At 48.7% G+C, this 20,793-nt stretch overlaps 1 protein-coding gene across 1 annotated transcript in view; it reads right to left on the reverse strand.

Annotated features, from left to right (window-relative positions):
* Positions 1 to 4,899: 4,899 nt before the first annotated feature.
* The window catches only part of AK8 (adenylate kinase 8), an 85,569-nt gene continuing 69,675 nt past the window's right edge, over positions 4,900 to 20,793 (reverse strand). The window contains exons 12-13 of the mRNA XM_063144729.1: positions 6,265 to 6,345; positions 4,900 to 5,136 (exon numbers count right to left, since the gene is read on the reverse strand). Coding sequence (XP_063000799.1) covers positions 4,902 to 5,136; positions 6,265 to 6,345 — 316 coding nt within the window. The 3' untranslated portion in view covers positions 4,900 to 4,901. The remainder of the gene's footprint in view (positions 5,137 to 6,264; positions 6,346 to 20,793) is intronic.

The raw sequence follows: 20,793 nt of genomic DNA on the forward strand, positions 1-20,793 counted from the left end.
CCCCCACTGGCACTGGCTGGGTAGTGTCTGACACTGCATCTTCTAGTTCTGAATCTGATTCTGATTGATTACCTGAAACACCTTCTCCCGACACAGGGGCATTAGTGTTAGACATGACAACACCCAGCGTGAATATGCATGACTCATCGGCCGTCGTCTCCATGCGGAAGCCAGGTAGGGAGAGTTAAGAGAATTCCGACGGGCCCCCGGCCACCATTCTCTCTCGCTTCTGTGCGTTTTTCTCTCCTTTCGGTTGCCGGAATGGCAGCCCGTCTTGCTTTTCAACATGCAAAGGTTCCCGCAGAGGACTTCGACGCCCATCTTTAAGGGCAAGTGGAAGGACTGCCAGCAGGTGTTCTAAGAAGGCCAACCAACAATACGCGCTTCAAGTGGAAACCAGCACTTTGGTTGTGCTCCGCTGCAACGTTAAGAACCGAAGGAAATAGTCGTGACTAATTAGTTGGCACAAGACTCCCTACCCATCAGTTTCCATTGAGGGTGGGCTCTTCCATCCCACCCACCCCCGTGGGTATGCCCGATTCTCCTCCCTGTTAAGCACATCTGGCTGGAGCGTCCACGATGCTCAAATTTTGAAGCAGGCCTTTCTGCACTGCTCTGAACTTAGCCTCAATTCCGGGTGATGCCGTTGCTCTACAAAAACCCCTCCTGGTTCCTGCACTCTGTTGGCTGGCTGTTCCCTTTTTAAGGCTGTTCTGAACAACCGGGAGCCAGTCTCAAATGAAAGAACACCCCTGCAGTTTCGACACGACCAGTGAATACCGTAATAGCACTTCGCAGCCGTCGTGCCGTAAACTCCGCCAGACCTGCCTATCTCTCTTCTTCAAGCAGCTAGTTGTCCCTGGTCGTCCTCTTCTGAACCCTTAGGGACAGCAAGCCTCTAAAGACGAAATTGATGGGAGAAAGGCAGCCAGCAGGTCCTGCTTCCCTGTGGGCTTGGCTTGCTATCCATTCCAGCTTTTCCTACTTAGCTTTGAAGAGTACATCATCATTTTAAGCATTCCTTATCATAAATGCAACGTGGCCAAGCCAGCTGTCTCCTGCACCCCTCAGCTTGGATAGATTCCTGCCTAACGGATAGATGTCTCCTACTTCAAGAACAGCTTGAGATCAAATATGGTCCTGGAAGTCAAGAGCTGCTTGTAAAGAGCTTGCAGAGCAGTTGAAGATTCATGGTCCGTGTATGTTTCCCCCGAACACACGCAAACGCTTCTATTACGCCCTTGTACATCTTCAGAAGGGCTACACGTGCCAGTATGGTGTACACAAGCTGGAGGATATGGAAGTTGTCCAATACATTGCGGTGTAGTCGACAGAGTGCCTGACAATGACTGAGGAAACCCGGGTTCAACTCCACACTCAACCGTGAAGCTCATTAGGTGAGCTTTCAGTGTCTCCTGGCATGGCACGTCCCTTCCAGTTCCGCATCCGGGAGGAAAAAGTAATGGCAGCGTCAGAACTTGGGAAACACCACTCTCGGGAACGCGACGAGGAAGAATCGCACAGGAGGGCTGATCAAAGAGCCATGCAAATGTCCCTCCAGTTGTGGTGCCTTCTTGTGTCCCTAACCGGCCGGCTTGTTATCCTAGCGATCTCCTGGCCTGTTGTTTATTTGTCCGAATCAGATGCTAATCAAATCCAGCCCGGGTCCCAAATTGGTTTTGCAGCATCGTCTTCCAATTATAAAAGCCTAATTCCTTCTTTCGCCTGCTGAACCCTTTCTAGCATTAACAGGCCCTCTTACTATGCAAAGCGGATGCAAAGGCCTCTTTCGTCTCCCAGTAATTAAATGAATGTCAATTGTTTTAGTTGCTTCTGAGGGAGAGTCCTACAAGAGCATTAACATGTTCTGCTAACCCAGACAGCCTGCACTCCAGGCCCGGCGAAAGCCCTTGGGGGGGGCCGACCGCTGACCCGAAACTCTCCGGGCGGACACGCCGGCTGCATCTCAATGAGCCGGGCTCCTTCGGCTCCAGTTTCTCTGCAACCGGCTGAGCGGAACTAATATTGCGGCCGCATACAGATGAAAGAATTGGCGGAGGGGGGAGGGGGAGGGCCGGCTTTACGGCTAAATTAATTAAGCAGATGTACCTGTCTAATTAAAGAGCTGCTGTCCCCTTTTGTCCCCTCGCTTGCACGGCAAACAGTATTTAAATGCGTGGCCGAACCGTTTCGCCTATCAATATTTAGTAGGAACACTCTGATAGAGGTGATATTAGCAAGATGTACTCTCCATTTATTATTAATGGCAGCCCTTCCAATTTATGTAAGGGAGCGGCAGTGTATCTTTACAACTGGGGGGGGGACGGGGGAGCAGCTGCTCAGGTAAGCGGCCACGCAACACGCCTGTAAGGGGAGACCCGTCACAAATACCCCCGGGGTCGAGACGCGGTGACCCTTTTTGGGGACATAACCCACGTCATACCGTCTGGCTACAGGCTGGCAGCTATCGCGGGGTTGTGCTCGGACAAGATGTAACCGTCAGAAGCAATAGGGACGTAGGAGCTGTCAGAGTGTGGATTGTTAAGGATCCCACCTGTAGGGCTGTGGAGCGGTGGGGGGGGGCAGGAAGGTAAGCCCCATTGTCCGGGGCTGATCCGGAGCTCCGTGCCAGGGATCGCAACCAGATCCAGGTAGCAGTGGCCATAGGTGTGGTCCAAACCATAGGCCTAAGAGGGCAAGGCCATTGGGACAAGCCAGGAAGCAGTGCGTGGGGGGTGGACTAGGGAAAAAGACCCAGATGGTTAAGCAGCAACTTGGGCTTCACCAGAGAGATTATTTCATCCCCAGTGATATAGCAAGTATGGCGCAAAGGCAGTCCTTTGGAGAACAAGAGCAGGACTCTCTGTTGCTCAGACCAGGGACCAGGTCTGAGCTGGAAGCTGTGTGTCAGGATCAGGCCTGTTCTCTCTAGTGTGGAGGAAAGGAAGTCAGGCTATCGATCGGAATCAGATTCTGAACCAGAAGAAACGGGACTAGAAATTGACCAGCCAACACAAGAAGCAGAGAAGGAGATTCTCCCAGGCTCTTCAGAAGCCGGGGATGAACCTTCAGTGGACTTTATCAAAGAAAATACCAACAACTCAGAGGGGGAAGGGGCTTCAGAGGTGACCAGCCCCAGAGTTCACCGTAGGGTCGACCAGGTAGAGGTGAAAGCAGGGGAGAAGCAATCCGCTTCTTGCCAAAGACTCCTTCAGGAGAATCCTCTCTGAAGCAAAAGTGGCTCAAGGAAAACCTTTCCCTTTCGTTGAAAGGACAACTGCCTAGTTTAGACAGCCAAGTTTTCGCTTAGAGGAAAGCGCCTAGTGTCGACACCCCCCTTTAGGTGCAAAAAAGAGGTTTATTTGCTGAATAAAGTTTTGCACACTACTTGGCCGACCTCTTTATTGCCTCGCATTGCAGCGGGAAGGCTTGGAACCACGACCGGTGTCCACAGGATACTGCCCTGTCCAGCTCCGCTCAAGGTTCCCAGGGGAACCAATCTGAAGGAGTTACATTGACTAGAAGGACGAGGCAAAGTCAAGCCTGCCCATGCAAGACCACTGGGCTTTTCAGGACCATGGACAGAGATCCATCCGTGTTGGCACCCCCTTCGGGTGCAAAAAGAGGTTTATTTGCTGAATAAAGTTTTGCAGACTACTTGGCAGAGCTCTTGATTGTCTCGCATCGCTGCGGGAGGGCTTGGAATCACGGCGGGGAGGGAAGGTATAAACGGACTTGCCTATCTGGGCAAGGAGGCTTCCTTGACTGGGCAAGGCTTATTCTGCGCTGTTCCTTTCTTCAGCCAGAGCCAGGAGCGGCGCGCGTAGCTTAAGTCCCTGACTGGCATTGCAAGGGGACTTGGAAAGATGCAGGGTGGCTTCTAGCACAAAGAGAAGCAGCCTGGCTGCTCCGGGTCTCCCGAAGTAGACTCAGAAGGGTCCAGCCGGAGCGTGGCAGGCAAAAGGCTCAGGTTCGCAGCACCTCCAACCAAGTCCTCTGCCCTTGGACCCACAGCGCCTGATCCAAAATGTCTGTCTGGTCGGCCGTGAGGCAGCTAGATGGCTTCTTTCCTTGTTGTTTTATAAATGATTACAGTGTCCTTAAAATAATAACAATGATTATTATTATTTAACATGTCCTTAAAGGGTGACTTAGGATGCAATCTTATGCAGGTTAGTCCTACAATTTCCAGCATTCCCCAGCCAGCATGTCTAAAATTCTGTCTCAAATTGCATAGGATCATACCTTTATGTTCTTTTTCACCGCCCCACTTCTAAACAATTCCGATTACCCTTCTTTATTTATTTTTTCCCGGTGCACCTTAGCGGACAACACGAGAAGCACACCTGTGGAGCCTGAACAGTTTGAAGTTCTTTTAATAGCCTACACACACGGCAAACCAAGAGACAACACACAGCAGTAAAGACGTAGGACCATCAGACCAACGCGTTATCCTGAACCATCACCAAGATGGGAGAGGACAAAAATGGGGTGGGGGGGGGGGGATATTTTCCTTTCTTCCCTCTGTCATCGAACCACTTGGGATTACTGGGACACCAAATTCTTGTTCATTTCCCTTGTGACAAACAATGGGATAACTGAAATCAAACTCACCGGAGTGTGGGGATTTTCTAGTCTCTGGTTATTCTCAGCTCTGGCACTCAAAATGTCTACAATGGCAGTCCCCCAATACCACTTGTTTTAGGGAGGATCCGTCTAGGGTTTTATGTTGGGGGGGCTACTTGTGTTTTCTTGCCATCTTGATATTACAATATATTTTAGAGGTGGGGAGGGAATCAAAGGAAAACTAACTTACTGCCTGGAAGGTTTCAAGGAAAACTTCCAACCAGTCTTAGATTCAGTGTTTGCTCAGAGCATTCATTACCGTATACTCTACAACCTTAATGCTTGTTGGGGAGGGGGTTAACGACATAGCTCTCTATGTACTCAAAGACCGTCTGGGGGTCTTGATCGGCATTGATAAAAATAGCATCTTCAAAGAAGGTCTCCAGGGTGCCAGAAATCCGGAAGTAAGTGTCCGCCTTGAGTTTCACGCTCTCTTCGATATCCCTTGGGTGTATAAGGAGGCGGTCATGGGTTTCCCTCGTAGCAGCTGGTTTGTACAGCTTGTGGTACCTGGGAATGAGATGAAACTGTGACACGCTCAGAAAAGCACTAGCCCTCCCCTTGAAGATGCTCCGGTGGCTTCCAATACAGGAGAAAAACAATCGTAAGAAGATGATATGAAAATAAGTTAAAAAATCAAGTCCAAAGCTATTGAAGTAGCTCCCATAGCCAGCAGTCTGCAGTATTATTGTTAATAAACACTTAGATTTATTTATTTATTGCATTTATATACCGCCCCATAGCTGAAGCTCTCTGGGCAGTTTACCAAAGTTAAAAACAGTAAACATTAAAAACAAACATTAAAAACAAACTTAGGCTGTTTGCGTCTGCTGTCATGTGCAAACGTGGCCAACGGATAACTAACCTATGGAATTAACTTATGGCACATGATGTGGTGAAGGCGCAGCTTGAAAGGGGATTAGCCAAATGTACACAGGAGAAATCTATCGACAGCTATTCACCACCACAGCTAAATAAAGCCATCATGGAAAGTGGGTCTCGGGATCAATGCCAGTTCCGGGTTTTTGAGGGTCACGGGCGAAACTCCTTCCATGGGGCCCCTCCCTCGGTGAGCTGACCTTTTCATCACCATTCTCATCGGCTCCTCCTCCTCCTCCTCCTCCTCCTCCTCCTCCTCCTCCTCCTCCTCGCTACTACTTGCCTGTTTGGCAGGCAGAGAGCCAGGGACCAAGGCTCTCTGCCTGCCAAACTGCAGCATCTCCTGCTCCTAGTTCTCACCACCTCTGTTGTCTCAGCGAGAGGGAGAGGCCGGTGGACAAGCAGGTTGCAAGGGGAAGAGGAGGAGCAACTCCAGGGGGTGCTTGTCAGTGGGCCCCTGCAGTGACGATGCCGACCTTCAACATGGCCCCTTCCAGGGGACTCTCAGCAGAGGGTCCCGGTTGGGGCGTGGGCCCTCGGCAGACGCCCAGCCATGCCGACCCTTGACTGACACACGTGTAGCTGGAAGACAGGCGGGGGCGTACAGCTGTTGCCTTCATGTCCTGCCTGTGGCGTCTGAGATCACACCACGAATCTGTCCGTTTCTATTTGGCCTCCAACCAGCCTGTCTAGCTGCTGGTCGGCCTTATGAATCCGTGAAATCGCACTTTCCTGGCTCAGTAAGTTAGCGCAGCTCACCTTTCCCCAGTGACTGGGTCCACCATACGGCAAGCCAGGCGCTCCAGAATCGTTTCGGTGGTGAGGGTCAAGAAAAACACCCTATTGAGGAGCAGAGCAGGTGAAATGGTTAATGACTTTAAGAGCTGGCATGCAGATTGGTTTCTTCCTAAAGTTTATTTTTGTTGGATTAACACAACCTTCCCCAACTTGATCCCCTCTGGATGTGTTGGACTGCAACTCGCATAATCCCCAGCCATAATCTAGCCCATTATTGTTCCTCCAAGTTATCAGACAGAAGAGGTACCTGGTCCCTCGTATCACCTGTGCCTGCTTCCGCTTATTCATAGATGCCAAGAGGGGAAATCCAAAAGCTTGCCTGGGAAGCAGCATTTTGAGGAGGCACGTAACAGAAGTAGTCACACAGAGACGGCTCCAGGCCTATGGTGAAGCAAAGGAAAATGGGAGGCGTCCTTTCTGGGAATGACAGAAGTGTATTTGGAAGGGGAGGGGAGACATGAGAGCACTCTTCAAATACTTGAAAGGTTGTCACACAGAGGAGGGCCAGGATCTCTTCTCGATCCTCCCAGAGTGCAGGACACAGAATAACAGGCTCAAGTTACAGGAAGCCAGATTCCGGCTGGACATCAGGAAAAATGTCCTGACTGTTAGAGTAGTACGACAACGGAACCAGTGACCTAGGGAGGTGGTGGGCTCTCCCACACTAGAGGCCTTCAAGAGGCAGCTGGACAACCCTCTGTCAGGGATGCTTTAAGGTGGATTCCTGCAATGAACGGGGTTGGACTCGATGGCATTTTAGGCCCCTTCCAGCTCTACTATTCTATGATTCTATGATGGAGTTGGATGAGCAAACATCACCAGAAGGCATACTTTGGGCTATAAACCCAGAGAAACGAGGAGCAAGTCGTAACTTGGAAGACGGCGACCTCTCTCACAAGTTTCGCTTTCAGTCTTATTTTAAAGAAAAATCCATTCCAGTTTCGTAGAAATGGACTTGCATTTGGAACGGCAACAGAACAGGGAGAGGAGCTTTCGCAGGCTTTTTCTTCACGCCGCAATTTCTACGCTGCTTAGCTTTTATATATATATATTATTTTCATTTCATTTTATTTTATTTTTTGGCACGAGTGCCTCTCCAGACCGGTTAGTGTAAGCTTTAGACATTCACCAAAGGGAACATTTTACATTTACCGGGGAGGATCAGATCAGATGAAAGCCGGAGGTTTTCCCGTGGCATGCGCATACCAGATGACGAGGCTCCTTTGTAGAACTTGAAGTTATGAAAATCATCCCAGACGCGCTTCAAATGTTTACGGATAATGACTTCCGTTCGCATTGTGGGCTGTGTGTGTGTTTTGTTTTTTAAATAAAATAAAATGAAAAGTAACTCAGCCCGGCGTTGGGGGTGGGTGGGAAAAACCTGAAGATATCAATGATTCCAAAGACAGGAAGAGAATATAACAGTTCTCAACAGTCTTTTATCCCTTACACTCCAAACATTTTGTTTCTGCTTTGTTTCCGTTGCCCAACAACCGTTTGGAAACGTGATTGTCAGAACGGGTAACTTGTGATGATGATGATGTGCCTCAAGATGAATATTCTAGCAGAGGCAGGGGAGGAAAATACGCCGCCGCCTTCTACAGCCCTGATAATTGATACGGCTCCCCCTATTATATTCCAAAATAAACAAAACAAAAAGCGAAAGGATTATAAGCTGGCATATCAAGAAGGCTTGTCGCAACGCATAGTCGCTAACTTGAGAAAAGGAAGGGGGGGAATGTTGCACGAGGCTGAGACTGAAGAGCCGAAACACCCACTGCACTTAAAACGCTGCCAGCAAAATGAACCTTGGAAGCTCCTTGTTGGAAATCATCTTTAAAAAGAGAGAGAGGCATTGAGAGAGAGAGAGAGACACGTCTTATTATTCAGTCTGGTGTCAGCATTAAAGACAGGCAGAAAGAGGGAAGGAGGAAATGTGGCAGCAAGCAAACCTGGTGTTCTTCAGGAGCATTTACTGTCTAAAAAGATTCAGGCATGAAAAAGGCAACAGTAAACTGTTGGCAAGCGCCTAGTCCCTGCTGGCATCGCCTAGTGGCGGAAGAAGGCAGAACCGCGTCCCGGAGGGGATCGCCGGTCCGCTTGTACGCAGTGGCGGAGTTTTTTTGACGTGCGGTTGTTCATCGTGGTAGTCTGCACGGCCACCCCCCACCCCCGAGGAGAGTCCAAATACGCAAGCAGCGGTGTTGATCCAGATCAACAAACCACTTCTAGCAGGTTTCCTCTCCACCAGGAGCGAGAGAGACGGGTCTTCTTAATCGCTCCTTCAACAGCAAGCCTCTCCCCAAAAAACTTTGCATTAGAACGGGGCGGGGGGGGGGATTGTTGCTGTGAAAATGCATTTCCCTCCCAGCTGCTGCGCGAAGTGCAGATAAGCTCAGAAGGAACAGGGACATCTGAGGGGGGTGGCAGATGTTGCTGGCGTCCCTGCTCATAAAAACATGCCTGCACTACGCTCCGGTGAGCCACTACACCGCTGCTTGAATGCTGTCAAAACTCCATGGAACACCCAATTTAGCAGTGTCCTGGGCTGATCCCTTTTTTCGTGTGAGAGGCAAAGCTGAGGTTGGAGCACAACTGAGGGAGAACCCTGCTACTTTTTCTCCCCCGGTTCTTGTTCTTCTTTATCTGTACCCTAGCTTTTCTTTTAAACGAAGCAGGTTGGATTCAGGATCCACTCATCCACCCACCCCACAGCTCACCCCATTCAGTAGGACCGCCCGACTCTCCATGTCGCATTTCCAGGGAGAGACGGGGGAAACGGCCCTCGAAAACAACGTGGACGCTGGTTTCGGCCTGGATGATGGCGGCTTGTTGAACGCGAAGATAGGGATGTCCTTGTGACACAACTTGGCAGCGAGATCTCCCGCCTTGCATTGTGAAAAGCGACTTCGAACGCGTTGTTTAAACTTTAGTTTTACGGTGAGGCTGCAACTTTCAAAAATAGAAGGCTATTCATCTTGCTCTCCTTTGCTAAAATAGCCTATATATCTTCCCCCTTGGTATGCAGGGACCAGCTGCCCCCTTCGTATTCTGCCGGCTAGGCAGCCCCGTCCTTTCCTTTTTTTTAAGAATCGGCTCCCACTGACTGCTTCTGGTTTTAAAAGGAGCATCATTGATCATGGCGAATCTAACCCAGCTGTGCCTAAACCTTCTCCAGAGGAGAGAGAGAGAGAGAGAGAGAGAGAGAGAGAGAGAGAGAGAGAGAGAAACTTCCTGTGAGTACTGCTGTTAACTACTGAACAACCAAATGCACTTCGTCTGGTTTTGTCACAGCCCCATGGCCATATATCCGGCGAGAGGAAAATGGCAAGGTGAGAGGTGAGATTCTGCCTTCCCCCTAAGCCAGGGTGAGTAACCGTTTTGCTCCGGAGGGCCGCATGGGCCATGGCTGAGTATGCATGGAGGGTATTTTTGTCCTTCTGTGGCGTAACCCCGAGCGTGCACAAATCCTTGTTTCTCACTGCTATTAGAAGGAGTGAATCCCTAAATCTAAGGGTCCCTAAATCCTAATCTAAATTTCATGCACACACACACACACAAACTCATGCACACACACTGACTGTCGGCACTCAACACCTGAGGTTGCTATTAGAAGGAGCGATAGATACGTCCCTAAATCTAAATTACAACCTAAAATTCATACGCACACTCATGTGGACAGATACATACACACACACACACACACACACACACACACACACACACACTTTCCTCCCACCGCTCCGACAATCCATGCTAGGCTACCATCTTGGGTAGCGCTTCAAAGTCAGTGCATTGGCTGCACGTGGAAACACCCTTCCCAGCCTTTCGGGCCTCGGTCATTTTGCTTTAATTGCTGTGGAACACAAGAAAAGAGAAGAAAGTGAGGAGAAGATGATCATTCCATCCCTGCCTTTTCAATGATGCTTTTGGGTCAATGCCAACTGAAGCGAAATAGAAGCGTATGGAATTGTGTCCCGTCCCGTCGTCCCGTCCCCCATTCCTGGCTCCCACGACTTCTCCCTCCCCTCCCCTCTGTCTGTCTGTCATCCTCCTACCTTCAAAATTCAGAATATAATTTATATAACACTCATATAGTGCAAATGTTTTAAGGGCCTTTTAAAGCCTTTAGAGAAACCATTCATCCCTCCTCCTCCTCCTCCTCCTCTTCTTCTTCTTTCTTCTTCTTCTTCTTCTTGGTTGCAGGCTGGGAGCTGGCCTTTATCAGCGCCTGCTTCTGAAACTGCGGTGTTACATCCCTCCTGCCTCCCTCGTTTCTATTCTTCGCCTCCTCCTTCCTCTCGTTTGTTATGCCATCATTGCCGGATTCCCCCCGGAGTTCGCTCCGACGGCGCTTCATGGATCAGGGAGAAAGATGGCAGCGGCGGGAGCTCCGTCAGCAGGCTGCTAAGCTAGCCCCGTTTCCCCTAATTGTGAGCTTAATCGCAGCACGGTTTGTAGAGGGTGAGGCCTGTGTGGCTTACGAGGCCGGGGATTAGAGGAGACCCGGGGGGGGGGCATCACCCTAATCAAGGGCCAGCCCAAGGCGTTTTGCTGCTCCAGGCTGCTGGGCCTTGCAGTCGGAGAGGGGAACAGGAGTTCTTACAACAGGCATGGGGTAGCTTTCGTCTGCGGGCCGGATATGGCCTGCGGGAGCTTCCTCATCCAGCCTGCCAGCTTCTTCTCCAGACCTTGCCCCCTCTCCCATCGGAGAAAAGCGCTGCGCTCTGATCAGCAGCTCATCCCAAGGGGGCTGCAGTACTTTGTCAATGACATCATGGGGCCGCCTATGACGCGACGATGTCCCAGGGGAGTCCGTAAATAAAAAACGCCCGGAGCACCGTAGCCAATCGAATGAAACTTCAGTGAGGGCAAAGGAGGAGAAAGGTGGCCTTTGTTTGGCTCAGTCAAAGGTGTGGATTTCTATATGACTACCAAAATTAGAGGCTATTCAGCATAGCAGAAGATGAGCCAAGAACTGAGAAGACCCGGATTCAAATCCATTGGGCAGGAGACCGAGGGCTACTGGGAGAATGCCCCCCGTTGCCTCCTCAGAGAATTATCACAGCAAGGGGAGAAGAAACATGAGGCGGAGAAGAAACGACAGCCTCTCCTCCCGACCGATAAGAACTAGTGACAGAGCTTGCTTGCTTGCTTTTTTCTCCTCCTCCCATCCAACCCGTTTTCCTTTCGTGCTGCGTCTTTTAAATGGTAAGCCGGAGAGCAGTGACTGCCTTATTACGAATCTTTGTAGGCCGCTTCCATTTTAGCTTAAGAGCGGGATAAGAATACGGCATTAAATAAATAAATCTCCCCTGGTGATCTTTCGCAAGCCACTATTTTGACAGCCCCTTCACCTGTAATACAGGGAGTGATACTGACCAGTTGTACGGCTTACTGAGAAAACAATGCATGTCAATGTCCCTAAATACTTGGAGGTGCCCCATAAACACAGTAAATAATCAACCTTCAGCCCTAGCTGCCACCACTGCTCAATATTAGTCCTTACACCCAAACAGTTCTGGTGGAAACTTTTGTACGGGCCAGATCTTGTCCTTGAATAATATTTTTTTTAAAAAAAAAAATACACAGACACGCCAAAAAATGCAAATGAGAGAGAAAGAAAAGCGCCAATGATGTGTCACTTTACACACGTGTCAAAAGTAACCAATTTCCTAATAGGGAATAAATTTCCCCTATTTAAATACTGTCAAATAGAACCTTCTAGCCTAATAGGGTTCGTTTTCGGGGGGGGAGAGAGAGAGAGAGAGAGACGCAAAATAAATCTGATTAAATATTTATATTTCATCGTTTTAATTAAGAGGAGGGAGGGAGGCAGCGTTTGCGTGCAGGGGGGGGAGCAGTCCATCAAGAGAACCCCAATATGTTTAGCGTGTCCCCAGGAAGCCGGGAAAGAAATTTCACAATCAAGTGTGTAAGTGTTCCAAAAAAGGGTGTTGAATATTTTATGAATATTTGTCATAAGACAGAAATAATAACCACCGTGCAGAGCTATTAGAATTAATATTTATGCTGCCCGCCATGAAATATTCATGGGGGACAGAGAAAGAGAGGGGGGGCCCCGTAAGACAAGAAATAATTTACATTGGGTTTGGTTTACCCGCCGGCTTGATGTTTAAAAGACGGGTTTGACAAGTTTCCATATGAAACCGTCAGTCACTTCCAGCCAGTGGGTGGGGTGAAGGAAAGGAAGGAAAAAAGGGATAGTGTGGGGCAGGAGAGGAAGGCGGGAAGAAAGGGTCGGGGCTGTTGACAGCTCACAGATTGAGTTTCTGACAGCCCCTTTTATAAAAAAATATATATACACCCCCTAACGCCCCTCCCCACACACCCACCATTCTCCTCTTCTATTGCCGGAGGCGGTCTGGATTGCCGCCGTTCATGCAAGCTCCCCTTCCATCTGCTGAAATTAACGAATTAATGAGTGCGATACATTTTACAGTGGGGCCCTAGGAATGTTTACTGGTGATTAAATTATAATGCGGCCCGAGCTGTATAATTCATGAGCCAATTAAAGGAAGTGTTAGTTGATTTGATGGGGAGCGCAAATACAAAAAGCATTTAACTAATAGGGAACCGTGGGCCGCCGGACCGCCTCGGCGCGCTCGGATTACGCGGCTAATTGCTCTGCTTTATAGGGCTGTCACAGATAGGCATGCATATTTCATTGTTCTCAAATACTTCAATTGTTTGCATCCGTGTCTCTGCTGTCATATGTGGAAGCCCGGCCAAACTTCGGTGTAGTTAAGGCGCTCCCCGTTTTGGGGGGGGGTGCGGGGGGCGCCAGGTAGAGCGAGGCGGGCGCCCGGCGGAGGAGAAATTCTACGCCGCCGAATTGAATGACACTCGGCAATTATGAGATTAAAAAAAGCACGGCCCGCTTTTCGGCGGTGACCTTTCCGGACGCTCAAACGGAGGGCTGTGCGCGCAATGTTCCCTTCACACGCGCACTGTGGTTGTTCTGATGTGGATGAAAAGAGAACGGGATGAAAACCCCAAAAGGGGAAGAGGGAACACAAGCCGTGGTCCAAAAAAGACCACGTTTTACACTGGAAATCGGTATGTTCGGCATGCCCCCTTTCGAGGGCTGCCAACTTGTGCTGGTGTCGCTGTGGAATGGGCATCTAAGTGGGGTGAAAGGATTTACCACCTCAGCAGACTCTCTCTCTCTCTCACACACACACACACACAAACACACACACACAAAACCCCTTCCAAACTGCTGCCTTGGCGAAACCGCTCCAGCTTGGCTAGGCACTGCATTCAAACTCTCCGCTGAGAACAGGTGTGTTTCCTTGGCGGGATTAAAAAGAGCCGGAACTGTTAGAAGCATTCTGCGTGTATTTCGGGAGCCTTTCTGTAGCCCCCTCTCCGGAGAGTCATATTCAAAATGCACAAGCTCTAGAAGGAGGAACCCTTCTTCCCAAATCTTTCTTTCTTTCTTTTTTTGTAATACGTCTTTTGTACACACCTTCTAGAATTTGTTGTTCTCTGGTGAAGCTGCCCAAAATATCTGCTGGTTTAGATTTCTTTTCTTTTTTTAAATTTCACTAGAAATTTCTCCTGGAGGGGGGAGAATAATTAAGACTGGGCAAATATTCACTCTTTTAATGAGCCTGTTCAGAGACATTGACCTGGAAAGGTTGTTTTCCTAGTGCGGCCTTTTGGCCACAGAACAACATGCGAAGCTGGAAGCCTTGCGTTTGGACGAGGGTTGCCAACTGCCCTGGTTTCAGGAAGGGAAGAAAGAGAATGGGCCATGGAGCAGCTCTGATCCGGGCAGGGGAAGCGTCCCGAATTCGCTACACGAAGAAGGAAGCGTACAGCAACTTGGATTCACTTGGTCAACACTTAGGGAAGTGAAGGTTTCTGAGCGAAGCAGCATCTAGGCCAGAAATTCGGTCATTACTAAGGATGGAAGGGTTTTTTGTTGGGATTAAGAAACTACCAGAAATTTGCCCATTTCTTCAAAAATATTGCAAAGTTTATGCTAAATTTATTGCATAAATATTCTGAACCGCCCAGGGAGCTTTGGCTATTGGGCGGTATAAAAATGCAATAAATAAATGAATAAATAGAGCTTGGATTGGATCCGGGATCTGGTCTTCTATGACGGGAAGGGCTCCACTCACAGGACGTCCCTCTGGCCAATTCTCAGGGGGATCCCCCTCCCACACACACCACAGCTCACCACATTCAGCAGGGTCTCCTGACTCGGTGTTGCATTTTCAGGGGGCTGGAGGGGCTGCCGTGGGAAGGATGGAAGAGGCCGGGAAGGTCCACTTCCCCTCAGTGCAGGTGATCCAGCACAAATATGAATCCAACCCAATGAGAGTTCAAAAACCGAAATGTGGGGGGGAAACCCAAAACAGAGATTCGTCAGGAGGGCTTTGAGTGCTGCGTTCTGAATCCCTCTGAATTAAACCATGTCTTGGCGTTGAATTAGGGGTTCTGGCCTCATGGTTTATCTGACAAAACTCTTCATTTTTAACAGCCACAGGGCAGGTAGGTACAACATGGCCGTTTCTGTGCTGAGAATAGCTGTACTTGATGAATTTGGCTGGTAGGGATGGATTTCGTCTGGTTCGTTTTTTGAGAAGAATCGGCCTCAAAACTGCAGATCTCTTCATCGAGAGGATGCAAAGAATTTGAGATTTTTTTAAAAAAATGACTGTGGGGTTTTATTTGCAAGGCTACCCTAATTCCAACTGACATGACTGATAGGTCATGGCTTTGACGCACCTAATTTGGAGGAGATGGGTCCGGGCCCGATTCAAAGTGCTGGTATTAACATTCAAAGCCCTAAACAGTTTGGGGCCAGGTTATTTGAAGGAACGCCTCCTCCCATATGTACCTGCCCGGACCTTAAGATCATCCACAGGGGCCCTTCTCCGTGAGCCCCTGCCAAAGGGAGTGAGGCAGGTGGCTACCAGGAGCAGGGCCTTCTCCGCTGTGGCACCCCGGCTGTGGAACGAGCTCCCCAGAGAGGTCCGCCTGGCGCCTACACTGTACTCCTTTCGTCGCCAGCTGAAGACCTTTTTATTCTCTCAGTATTTTAACACTTAATTTTAACTTAAATTTCACTGTTCTCATTCTGTATTTTAACCTTGTGTCAATTTCTGCTGCGTGGTTTTATCCCGGTTGTGCTTTTTATACTGCATTTTGTATTTGTGTTCTTAGACTGTTGGCTGTTTTATGATGGTTTTAATTTTTGTGAACCGCCCAGAGAGCTTCGGCTATTGGGCGGTATAAAAAGGTAATAAAATAAATAAATCGGTGCTGACTGAAGGCTTCTGAGGGCCCGAGGGGAAGACACCCTTTTACTCTTTGAGCCAACCTTCTCGCCACCACGGTCACCAGCGGCTCCTGTTCCTCTAGCTCAGCCTTCGTCAACCTGGGGCGCTCCAGCTGTGTTGGACTGCATCTCCCAGAATGCCCCAGCCAGCAGAGCTGGCTGGGGCATTCTGGGAGTTGTAGTCCAACACAACTGGAGCGCCCCAAGTTGAGGAAGGCTGCGGCCTCTAGCTCAACATGGCTGCTATTTGCTTGCTTGACAGGCAAAGAGCTTGTGAACAAGGAGGCTGTGGAATCTTCTGCTCCTTCTTCTCACTATCGCTTGTCTGGGCTAGAGTGAGAGGACAGCGGACAAGGCCGGTTGCCATGGTGAAGAGGAGCAGCTCCAGGGGGCTCTTTTTAGTGGAACCCTGCTGGGGTGTGGGTAAACCTTGCCAAGTACTCAACCATCCCTACCCTTGACGCTAGCACTGGTGGGAGCATGTGGACCTTTGTCTTTCTTGTTTCAATTACCTCACTAGGAAAGCTAGTTATTTGGCATTTTTTTTTACATCCTTCCTGTGTGAGGAAGGACTTCTTCACCCAGCGCAGAGTCAAACTCTGAAATTCACTACTACAAGATGTGGTGATGGGCCACCCATTTGGATGGCTTTAAAAGGGGGTTGGATACATTCCTGGAGGAGAAGGCTATCCATGGCTCCTAATAATAATAATAATATGTGATACCTTGAGTAATAAGCCTGTATACTCTAGTTGATGGGGAACATGGGTGGGAGGGTGCTGTTGCACCGTGTCCTGCTTGTGGGTCCCTGGTCGACGGCTGGTTGGCCCCTTTGTGAACAGAGTGCTGGGCTAGACGGACCCTGGGTCTGATCCAGCCTCAGGGCTCTTCTGATGTTCTGAACTGAACATTTAAAAACTTTGCCAGAAATGCCTAATTCTGGACTAGCTGGGAGTGTGTTTTTTGGACCATTTGGCTATCTAGACATTACGAATTGCAAATGTTATCTGAAACACAAGACCTCTCCTTCCTGGTGAATTGAAATGTGGGCATTTTCTAAGATGTCAGAAAAAGGTTCTGGAACTTGATGTTCATTGCATTTAAAACACACACACAAACACACACACACGCACTCAAAATTAGTACCCAGAGACTCCTATTCCTCTGATTTCCTCTGATCTACTTATTACTCAACAACTAAATGTTTCACAAAGCCATTTCCCAGAGAAATATTTATGGCCCCCCAAAGTTTATGGAGCCCTCCATCACGATCAAAGTTTTATGAGCACTCTGTATACAAGTCTGAATTAAAAAACATAATTCCTGATCTATCAAACCACAGCTTGATGCGGCATTTCTCTCTGCTACACCAGTCAGCCTCAAAACGTCTTACAAGAGAATTCGTTTGTCGACAAGGACTATTTCATCTCAGCCGTCTGAAGGCAGCGGGCCTAGGTGGGGCTGAAAATAACACAATGAAAGGTGGGAATGTCCTAAGTACGGACCTAGAATGGCGCCCTCCAGATGTGTGGCCACTTACAGGTTTGTCAAAAAAAAAAAAAATACGGAGGGAAGAAACACAACACCAAAGAGGGAGGCAGATTTGCATAAATCTTGCATATGCTACGTACAAGTGCAACTGGGAATCATGAATATCATTTAAATAGGAACACAGTACATCTCACCACAGTGGGAAAGGCAGACCAGGTGACCTCTATACCTGCCTCTACAGTCTGCTGCCCAGGTGCCGCTATGTGTTTTATGGTTCTTTAAACCTGAACTGGACAGGAGAACACTCCTGGTTCTTACCGGTTCTACTGTGGTTCTGTCACTTTTAATATTGTATCGGTTTACTGTGTAAAGGGCTTCTACCCTAAAAGGCGGCCAAGAAATATTTTAATAAATAATAATAATAATAATACAAAACCTTGCAATCGACCGGACATAACAGTTATAGACAAAAAAGAAAAAAAACACTTACCTCATCTATATAGCAATACCTAATGACATAAATGTTGAAGAAGAGGAAAAGAAAGGAAAAGAAACACCACAGGCTATGGAAGTTAAAGAACTATGGCAACAGGGAAAAGTTACAATTATTCCGTTAGTCACATCAGTAACTGGCATCGCATGAATTTTTTTTACAGAAAACCTGGGCCTACCAAAAGGCATCCACACCAACATCTAGAAAGCGTCATACTTAGAACATGTTCAATAGTCAGGGAATTCCTGAATCAGTAAAAGACTCCATGACTTGGTAAAGCCCATGAAGTCCATTTAGAAAAACCGCCACGAGTAAGAAAAGAGAGATAATGATAAGAACAACAACCCTTTAAGGAGAAGATGCCGTCAAACAGAGGGCGGTTCTCTGTAAATCGGGACCAATGGCTAGTTGTGTAGTGTTAAGGTGGAGTCCCCATAGCCACACCCCCAATGAGAGTCCAAAACTGCAGGAAGCTGGGTTGATCCCCATCAATGAACCAGTTCTAACAGGTTTCATTTCTACCTGGAGCAGGTCTTTTGTAAAGTCAGTGGGTCCCTTGCTCATTCAAGACCAAGCCCCCATGCCCAAAACACTTTGCATTACAACAGGGAGCAATATAGCGTTGTTGGGGAAATTCATCCCCCCCACTCCGGCTATTGAGAGGATTGCAGCTAAGCTCAGAGGAAGCAGGGAATTCTGGGGGGGGGGGGGCGGATGACATCAGCATCCCTGCTACTAAAAAAGTGTCGGGGCTGCGTCCCTGTGGGCCCTGCCTTCGCTCCACCACTGTGGCTGGTCAGTAGTAGTACGGTTTTAGATTCCAAAGAAAATGAATTAAAGTGTGCTGTATTAAGGCATCTAAATGTGAGCGCTGCCACTAAAGAAAACCTTAAAGCTGTTATAAAAGCGGTATAATGGGGTTGACCACCACCCCTCAAAAAAAAAGTTTGCAAAGAGGTAGCCCCTGTTATCCATAAATTGCACCAGAATATATTAGACATACTGCAGAGGGAGGCGAGTTTTCTTCTTCTTCTGTTTCTTTCTTTTTTCCAAAGGGCTGCCAAATGCTATTCCTTCTAGGTAATCAGATAGCCGTTAATTAATAAAACTGTCAGATTAATTGTCCCGGTCCGGACATCCTTATCCATTCTGTAACACTACCCTGCTAGCAATCCCTCCTCCCCTTCCCTGCCCTATAGCTTCCAGCTCAATTAACTTAATGCTATGCAAATGAGAGGCTTCTCCTCCTCGTTAGCTTCTAGCCTGAGAATGTTAATAGCATAATTGGGCCTTCAGCAAGGTAATTAGACACGATTTCCTTCCATTAGTCTTACAAGGCTAATTATTGTTGATGGGAGAGAGGGGACCCGGTCCCACGGCTGCAGGCAAAGAGGGGCCACCGGGGTTAAAGCAAATATAGACAAAACATTGACAAGGTAAAACAAGCGGCGAGATCTATAGCGGGGTCAGGTAGAGGGTGGGGAGGGGGGAACGAGACGGCGCGGAGGGCAATGGAGTCATCACAGCCGCTGGGAGGGCAGAAGCCTTCGATGCCGGGATCTCTACAATCCCTGAGAATGAGCCAGAGAGGGGACGTCTTTTATTTTATAGGAATATACACAGAGATAGACACAAGAGGTGGAACTGCAATAAACTGTTGCAGTGTATCTGCAACGTCGAAAACGGGGGTGTAGGACCTCAGGTCCGGAGGACATAACCAGGCCACCCAGGGTCCCAACAGCACCACCTCCAGGTTTTGGAAGGCCCTCGGAGAGACACCTTCAATTGTGGGCCTTCTTCAGTGAGTTGACTTTCTCAACGCCATGGTCACCCGCTGCTCCTCCTCCTCATCTTACTCAACATGGGTCCTGCTTGCTTGCTTGGCAGGCTGAGAGCCAGGGAGAGACTTCCTGACTGTTAGAGCAGGCCGACAATGGAACCAGCTACCTAGGGAGGTGGTGGGCTCTCCCACCCTAGAGGCCTTCCAGAGGCAGCTGGACAACCACCTGTCAGGGATGCTTTAGGGTGGATCCCTGCATTGAGGAGGGGGTTGGACTCGATGGCCTTATAGGCCCCTTCCAACTCTGCGATTCTATGATTCTATGAGAGCAGGCTGTGGCATCTCGTGATCCGCCTTCTCACACACACCCTTTGCCTGGATTGCAGCGAGATGGGCAAGTAGATGGACGAGCTAGTTTCAATGAGGAGGAAGTCCAGGGAACTCTTGTTAGTGGGGCCCTGCCGGGGCGTGGGCCGTCAGCCTGTGCCCCACTATGCCTTCCGTTGACACCAGCACTGGGTTCCAATCTGGTTCCCCAGGTTACCATGACCCCTTCCCTTCCCCTCAGTAGAGGCGTCCTTCTTTCCTTCTCTTTCACCTGAAGCACCTCTGTATAGTCCGGGGGTGGTTTTAACCTCTTGGCCAAGATCACCCTACCTCTAAATGCTTCCCGCTCCAAGACACTCACTGGCCCAATTCAGACCACACGCTAAACCATGCTGCTTAACCACAAAATGGAATGCATTGAGGTGAATGCATTCCATTAACCATTTTGTGGTTAAGCAGCATGGTTTAGCGTGCTGTCTGAACGGGGCCACTGTATGGAATGTGAGCACGTTTGGCCTTTCTTTTCTATGGGGGGGGGTTTTGCTTTCAAGTCACTCGCAAACCTCCCCAATTCCCTTAACTGTAGACGCAACTCATAGATAGACACAATCTGCCCAACATCTAGTTTCTTCACACCATTTCGCCCACACCTCTCTGGTTCTCTTCAGGCTCAGCTGTCACCCACATCCTGTAAGTTCACAAGTTCTTGTCAGGCAATTCTTTTAATTTATAAACTTTGATTCTTCTGTGGACCTGGGGGCTTCTGAACTGTCCAGAACACTTTTGCTTCTAAAACTGATCACCACCTGAGTTCACTATTAGAGGGAATAGCAATAGTTGGAATCTGATTCAAGTCTGTTGAAAGAGCAACCAATTCCCACAACCAAATATTACATCCCATGGATGGTTTCGAGGCGATTCCAGCTATATGGTAAAATTATTATGAGATACTGAATCCAACGGTGAGATTTCAGTTGTCCAGCGAGCACCTTAGTTTGCCTATCGGTGAGGCAAATTATTATGTTCCAATTAATGCTGAAATATTTTGGTTTACCCAGTTAGAAGGGTTCTATTATGAGGATT

This window comes from Elgaria multicarinata, chromosome 19 (assembly GCF_023053635.1).
Source record: "Elgaria multicarinata webbii isolate HBS135686 ecotype San Diego chromosome 19, rElgMul1.1.pri, whole genome shotgun sequence".
Taxonomy (NCBI): domain Eukaryota; kingdom Metazoa; phylum Chordata; class Lepidosauria; order Squamata; family Anguidae; genus Elgaria; species Elgaria multicarinata.